The sequence below is a fragment of the Equus quagga genome, chromosome 11, assembly GCF_021613505.1.
Source record: "Equus quagga isolate Etosha38 chromosome 11, UCLA_HA_Equagga_1.0, whole genome shotgun sequence".
Lineage (NCBI taxonomy): Eukaryota > Metazoa > Chordata > Mammalia > Perissodactyla > Equidae > Equus > Equus quagga.
The window spans coordinates 38,539,512-38,547,744 of NC_060277.1; the positions used below are offsets into that span (position 1 = coordinate 38,539,512).

The window sequence follows — 8,233 nt, forward strand, 5'->3', positions numbered from 1 at the left end:
TTTAAGCACATGCATATAATCTTATTTGGTTTCCTGCAAGTCACCACCTGAGTAGAGCTGGCATAATTGCACCAGTGTCCCCAAAGCAATTGATACCCCTGAAAAACTATTTCCTCCAAGTCTTATTAGACCATTGCTACGAAATGCTGCAGTACTGTGCTGTTGCTGTGTTTTAGCTGCTTGTAAATACCTAAGCTCAATCTTTCTGGCTGTTAGGAAAGGTAAAGGTACATGGACAGATAGAGCTAGCTTATGTCAATTTTAAGCTATTAAACATACGGATTGCACACTTTAAAGAATACTTTTTTTGAAATCTCATCAAATGATTGAACTGAACTTGATTAAGTATACAACCAATTATATGCTCAGAATTACCACAGAATAATTAAACTCGGTATGTTATCGTATACGAACATTGATGATTCATGATCTACTAGAGCCCAGCAAATGTTTCCACTCAGACTATATCCTATTTAACAGTTAAAAATTTTAAACTCCAGGGCCTGGCCAGGTGGTGCAGGGGTTAAGTTCGTGTGCTCTGCTTCAGCAGCCTGGGGTTCACCGGTTCGGATCCCAGGCACGGAACTATGCACTGCTTATCAAGCCATGCTGTGGCAGGCATCCCACATATAAAGTAGAGGAAGATGGGCACAGATGTTGCTCAGGGCTAATCTTCCTCAAAAAAAAAAAACAAATTTAAACTTCACTTAGGTTCAAGTATACAATATTTCAAATAACATTTCCTAACATTACTTTAAGTTAATAATTTTAAGACTGATCATTTCTTACAAAAACATTCAAATCAGTTTAGAGATAACTTACCATGGCACATGGAGAGCCTGAGCAGGTAGGTTTTTATAAAGGAGGATGTTGATTCAGGTTGCCAGTCCAACCCAATACAGAATTATGATGGTAAGACCCAAGAATACTAAGATAAAATCTGTTTGCCTTAGATAAACAGGTTATTTAATTAAGGAGTTGATGACAGTTTAGTACCAAATACATCCTTTGTAAGGTAACTAACAAAAAATGCATTTGTCTTTTTCAGGGATGTGATGAGTTTGGGGATCACATTGGTTGGCCATCAAAAGAAAATCATGAGCAGCATTCAGACTATGAGAGCACAAATGCTCCATTTACATGGAACCGGCATCCAAGTGTGATGGGCATTTCTCCCTTATGAGGGAGATTATGGCTTAAGAGAGAACAGTGCTGGCCTTCAGTATATGCATAGAATGCTGCTAGAAGACAGTTGATGTCCTGGGTCCTTCCTACAGTGAAGAGAAGATTTAAGAAGTACCTATAGACTTGAACTCCTAAGTGCCACCAGAATATATAAAAAGGGAATTTAGGATCCACCACTGGTGGCCAGGAAAACAGCAGTGACAATAAACAAAGTACTACCTGAAAAACATCCAAACACCTTGAGCTCTCTAACCTCCTTTTTATCGTATAGACTTTTTAAAATGTACATAAAGAATTTAAGAAAGAATATATTTGTCAAATAAAATCATGATCTTATTGTTAAAATCAATGAAATATTTTCCTTAAATATGTGATTTCAGACTATTCCTTTTTAAAATCATTTGTGTTTCTTCTTCATAAGGACTTTGTTTTAGAGAGTTGTTTATAGCTTTGGACATTTTTAGTGTTAATCTATGACACATAACTACACTGGGTACCTTTGAAAGTATCTCAAATTTAAAAAAAAAAGCATAGCATGATTGAGGAATTGAAGATATCTCTCTGTCAACATTGGTATCCTTTTTGTGCCATTTTATTTGTTGATCAGTGCTGTTTTGATATTGTTTGCTAATTGGCAGGTAGTCAAGAAAATGCAAGTTGCCAAGAGCTCTGATATTTTTTAAAAAGAAATTTTTTTGTAAAGATCAGACAACACACTATCTTTTCAATGAAAAAAAGCAATAATGATCCATAAATACTATAAGGCACTTTTAACAGATTGTTTATAGAGTGATTTTACTAGACAGAATTTAATTAAAAAAAAAACTCATCGTAGGTTTGTGACTATAAAAAAAATTTAAAAATGAGGCACTTCATCTAAAGAATGCTGGTGAAGGCAAGTCTCTGAAAGCAAGAACTAGCCAGTGTTATCTAAAATTTAATCTGAGCACATCAAGATTTTTTCAGTATTGTGACATTAAGAAATTTAGGGAAAATAGTTGACATAGATTTTATATCCTGTTCTGTTTAATGCAGTCCAAACAAGAAAGGAAAGAATTAAGGTTTTTATTGGAACTCTGAAGCATGAGAAAAGGGGCAGTTCACAATTTTCACCTTTCAAAAGTAAATTTGCTGCACACAACATCACCCTTGCAGTTAAAAAGAAAAGTCTTTTATTTGTGAACACCGATGTGAGAAACTTGTTAAATGAAAGAACTCTTTTTACCATGTAAGGAAGAGGTGAAGGATCTGGCTTTTTCTTTTTAAGCTTTATTTATTAAACCACATTATTTGAATTACTGTGTTAGGATTTCATAAGCAATAATTAAATGTGTCTTTATAGATATTTCAGGAATGTATACATATTGTGAGTAATGCTTTCAAAAGTTATGAAAATCATGAACTACCCCAGAATTGAACTGTTGTACTTCCAAAGAGAATTGGGCTGTTTATAATGATTTTAATAGAGAAAGATCCCAGGGATCGGTCATAATTGGTCTTGTTTGATAATGTGGGCATCCACAAACAAACAAATAACAGAAACAAAATCTGTAAATGTTCCTTTGTAAAGCTTGTAAATTTTATTTATACTGTCTTGTTTTGTACACACATTTCTCTGTAGTGGGCTCTGAATACATTGAAAATGCACTATATTTTTCTATTTTACTTGCAGAGCATCACAAAAGAACAGGTATTTTCAGTGCTACATAATGTGTTTTCCCACATTTAGGACCAAAGATGGCTATAGAAAAACTCAAATGGATTGCTTCCCAAACCCCTCCCCACCCTTTTTTTTTCTTTTAAATCACTGTACAGTGTTATTTGATATTTTAATTTATTTTTTGATTGACTAGAAAACTCATTTTAATTTCACTAAAATGTTTTTTGTCCCTAAGGAAAAATAATCTGTAAAATAATTTTAATTAGCATAATACAGTCACCTAGACACTTCCATTTGTAATCTTTGTAATAGACTGTAAATATATTTTTGGAACTATAATACAATGTGCTTGAGGGTTATTTTTCAGTGTCTGCAGTGTATACAAGTGTTTATACTAAGTACAGCACTTTACGATTCTAATCAGTAGCATTGGCCTTTGTGAGAATGAGTGAGCGAGTTTGAGTGAGTGTCCTTAGTAATGAAGTTCTTTTCTTGTTCATAGCTTAAGGTGCTTATTTTTTCTATTAAAATTAACTTGACAAAAAGCCATTCTAGAAATAGAAGACATAGTAGGGTACATGCAAACGGTGTCTTTCCTGCTTTTTTCTAGCACTAGATTTATAGTTGAGTAGTCTTTCTTGAGTAGAAGGGCAGAATAAAAGTTTTTTTGAGTTTTTTTCAAAAATAACTTTTTTCTTCAGCAATATACCTCATCTGCCTTAAATTTTTTACAGCTCTTTACAGGGAAAGGGGAGAAGGGATGGGAAAGACACACAGCACAATAGGAAGTGTATGATTACATCACTCTCTCGTTTGTAGGTTTCTTTTCCCAATCAACGTTATGATTTTGAAATACATGTATGTGAAACAGATATTCAGAGAAACAGAATGAACATTGTGATGCTGATTGTAATGCTCTCTTCCAGAAAGAGATGAAATGGTATAACGATAAGAATGTACAACTTGCACCTTGAAATCTTTTTTTGGTAAATTAGTGCTCAGGGGAGGAAAGGTAGAGAAAGCAAACGTCAAAAATAGAATTCAAAAATTATAAAAATGCAAAAGGAAATGGCCTCCTTGCTTTAATAGAGCCACCTTTTTTAGAACGCTGTCTTCACACTTGACTTGTGTTTTGCATTTTTGCATTCAGTACTGAAATAAAAGTAACTTTGGTGACATCTGAATCGAACATTTTTCTCAGCAATTGATCTGGGCCTTGTTTACTAGAACTGGTGGTTTATGCTTGTCAGAGCACTATTAGTTGAATCATATTGTATACTTATGTAATCTACATTAGCTAGGACTATTTAGGACTATATTTTAATTGCTCCTCTTATCCGTGTTTTTAAGACAATTAAAATGGTGTAATTCACCTCTTTTTTTATTTAGGTAATGCTGATAACCTCCCTTTTGTTTCCTGAGTAGCCTAGAACTCTGCTGCTCACTGATGTGCATGTTCAAATAAATTACTGATGTATATTTTTTTGCTATATGTGGAGAAATCCTGGGGAAATCGGGGCGAGATGTGCTTTTTGTTGGTTGAATTTGTCCCTCCTTGCCTAAGAATTATACAGGGGTCATCCTTTTATAAGGACAAACTGCTTTTGAACAGTGTCTTCAATGTATCAAGCACAAATAACTCTTTCTTCAACACGAATCATAAGTCTCTTTTTACCAGCTTAAAATAATAAACGAGTCTATTAGACAATGTAAAGAAAATCCTGTCTCCAATCATTGGCCGATTCCTTTACGTCCCTTACTGATTCTTTATTTTCTCACACAATATCATGAATGGAGATGTTTAGAGTAAAGGTTTTATTGAAATATTTCAGTGGACCAATCAGAATACAAGGACAATCCATAGCCCTTGCTTCCTCTCTTCCTCTTACACACTGACTTCATTCCACTTTAACTGTAACAGAATAACAAGTCAAGACTATGTCTTCAAAGAGCCTTACTGTCAAACATTTTCATTAAAACCTTTTTTTGTTCCTTCTTGAAACTACATGGTACTAACAAGGACATTTTCATGAGAAAGGAAGCATTTTCTCATTGGGCCCTGACAAATATTGTAAACCTTTGATATAATGCAGCAACTTAGAGAGTTATTGCATTTCAGAAGCTGCAGGATGCCAACATAGGATCCAGAACAAATGGAAAAAGTGATAAAAATCTGCTTGTCTGAGTTGTTTGCCGTTGACGCTGACTCAGTGATCATTGCAGCTTGCACCTGACATGAAGAAAACTAAGCACTCCCTTTTCTGCAGGATCACCATCTTTAAACTATAAACTCTTAAAAAATATCCAAACGCACTTCAAAAAATGAGAATAGGCAGATACCAGATGAGGTGTTTTCACTGGTTATCCCACTTATGATGCTGAGGCTCAGGCTAGGTTGAACTGAAATTCAAAGGTGATCTTGAAGTCACGGCTATCCCTGAGTATCCAACAAGCAATGCTCTTGCTCAGTCCACACAGTGGTAATTATATAGCTTGAAACACTGAGGAGCAGTCAAATGATCTGTTAAAGAACTGGATTCATAAGTCATACAAAAATACACTAGCATTCATTTTGCTCCACATTTATAAAATCATTTTTAAGGATATACAAGTTCTATCACTAAGTAAAAAATGGATTTTAATACGGTGATCATCAGTAATAATTTTTTCTTTGTTTTTTTGGTTATGTAGTCAACATTACTGAGGATTTGAGAGTAGAGCGGAGAGTGGGACAAAGGAATTTACATTTCCCCTTTCATCCCTGCTCTTTTGTAGGCTCTCTCTTCTGCCACTCATCCTTCCTCTTCCGTGTTCATCTTGCACAAAAACACTCTGCAGAGGTTAGCAACCCCTCTCAGAGGAGACATGTAAATTTTAAAAACTTCCTATCCCCCTTTTGAAAGGACTTTCCTTCTTTGCTTCCTGTCCTTCAGCCTGCCAAGGACAATGGGGTAAGCTCTGTCAACCTTTACCCTCACCCCACCCCTTAAAATGCTCAGGGTACGGATTGTGGAAGTCGAGAGGGCCGTATCCATGAGTTAGTCCTTTTATGCTGCCCTGGGCACTTTGGGGAGATACTAAAGGAGTACAAGAGATTGTCCTGCCCCTGAGGAACACTCCAGAAGACCACCCTTAGCTTTTCTATTTTAAAAGCTTTACTCAGGGTGCCAGCCTGGTGGTGTAGTGGTCAAGTTCATGCACTCTACTTAGGCAGCCTGGGGTTCCCAGGTTCAGATCCTGGGCGTGGACATATGCACAGCTCATCAAGCCATGCTGTGGTGGCATCCCACATACAAAATAGAGGCAGAGTGGCACAGATGTTAGCTCAGCTACAATCTTCCTCAAGCAAAAAGAGGAAGATTGGTAGCAGATGTTAGCCAAACTTCCTCACCAAAAAAAAAAAAAAAAAGCTTTGCTTAGCTTGTTTGATCTCTCTCATCTTCAAATAACAATCTCTTGCATTCTACTTCCTCCTCCTCCCTCTCTGTATTCGTCTTCTCCTGTGTGTCTGTATGTATAGAGCTTTTAAACATTCTGTCACCCTTATTCTATTTTTTTCTGGGTGTACATCATTATATTTCAATTTCTGCATAGATTCCATCATGTTCTCCACCCAAAGTCTAATTCCAATCCATCATCACACACGTGTGCCTAATCACCCCTTCCTCCCGCCTCTTTCCTCCCTTCCCCTCTGCTAACCACGAATCCAATCTCTGTCTCTGTGTGTGTGTTTGTTGCTTTTATCTTCTATGTATGAGTGAGATCATATATTTGACTTTCTCCCTCTGACTTATTTCACTTAGCATAATACCCCCAAGGTCCATCCATGTTGTCACAAACGTCCATATTTCATCAGTTTTTGTGGCTGAGTAGTATTAGTATTCCATTGTGTATATATACCACATCTTCTTTATCCATTTGTCCCTTGCTGGGGACCTAAATTGCTTTCAAGTCTTGGCTATTGTGAATAACGCTGTAATGAACATAGGGGTGCATATGTCTGTATGCAATCGTGTTTCCACGTTCTTTGAATAAATACCCAGAAATGGAATAGCTGAATCATATGGTAGTTCTATTCTTAATACATTTAGGAATCTCCATACTGTTTTCCATAGTGGCTGCACCAGTTTGCACACCCACCAGTGGTGTATGAGTGTTCCCTCCTCTACACATCATCTCCATCTTGTTAATTATAGCCATTCTGATGGGAGGGAGGTGATAGCTTGTTGCAGTTTTGATTTGCATTTCCCTGATAGTGATGTTGAACATCTTTTCATGTTCCTATTGGCCATCTGTATATCTTCTTTGGAGAAATGTCTGTTGAACTTTTGCCCATTTTTTAATTTGGTGATTAGTTTTTTTGTTGCTGAGTTGTATGAGTTCTTTATATATTTTGTATATTAACCCCTTATCAGATACATGGTTTGCAATTGTTAGGTTATCTTTTCATTTTGATGATGGTTTCCTTTGTTGTGCAGAAGATTTGTAGTTTGATGGAGTCTCATTTGTTTACTTTTTGTATTCTTTCCCTTGCCCAGTCAGACATGGTACTTAAAAATATGCTGCTAAGACCGGTGTCAAGGAGTGTACTGCCTATGTTTTCTCTTAGCAGTTTCATGGCTTCAGATCTTGCATTCAAGTCTTTAATCCATGTTGAGTTAATTTTTGTGTATAGTGTAAGATAGTGGTCTACTTTCATTCTTTTGCTTGTGGCTGTCCAGTTTTCCCAACACCATTTATTGAAGAGACTTTCCTTTCTCCATTGTATGTTCTTGGCTCCCTTGTTGAAAATTAGATGTCCACAGATGTGTAGGTTTATTTCTGGGCTCTTGAGGTTCTTCCATTGATCTGTGTGTCTGTTTTTGTGCCAGTACCATGCTGTTTTGGTTACTATAGCTTTGTAGCATATTTTGAAATCATGGAGTGTGATACCTCCAGCTTTGTTCTTTTTCGTGAGGATTCCTTTGGCTATTTGGGGTCTTTTGTTGTTCCATATAAATTTTAGGATTCGTTGTTCTATTTCTGTGAAAAATGTTGTTAGAACTTTGATGGGGATTGCATTGAATCTATAGATTGCTTTAGGAAGTATGGACATTTTAACGATGTTAATTCTTCCAATCCAAGAGCATGGAATATCTTTCCATTTCTTTGTGCCTTCTTCAATTTCTTTCAACTGCTTTATTGCTTTCAGTGTACAGGTCTTTCACATCTTTGGTTAAGTTATCCTTAGGTATTTTATTCTTTTTGTTGTAATTTTTGTTGCAAAATGGATTGTATTAATTTCTCTTTCTGTTACTTCAAAGTTAGTATGTAGAAACACAACTGGTTTTTTGTATGTTGATTTTGTATCCTGCAACTTTACTGTATTCATTTATTATTTCTAAAAGT

General features: G+C 36.0%; 1 protein-coding gene across 4 annotated transcripts in view; it reads left to right on the forward strand.

The window, feature by feature from the left end:
* The window catches only part of EPHA7 (EPH receptor A7), a 169,023-nt gene extending 164,488 nt beyond the window's left edge, over positions 1-4,535 (forward strand). For all 4 annotated transcript variants that reach the window (XM_046677608.1, XM_046677609.1, XM_046677610.1 and 1 more), the window contains exon 17: positions 1,049-4,535. In XM_046677608.1, the coding sequence (XP_046533564.1) occupies positions 1,049-1,163 (115 nt within the window). In that variant the 3' untranslated portion in view covers positions 1,164-4,535. The remainder of the gene's footprint in view (positions 1-1,048) is intronic.
* Positions 4,536-8,233: the final 3,698 nt, after the last annotated feature.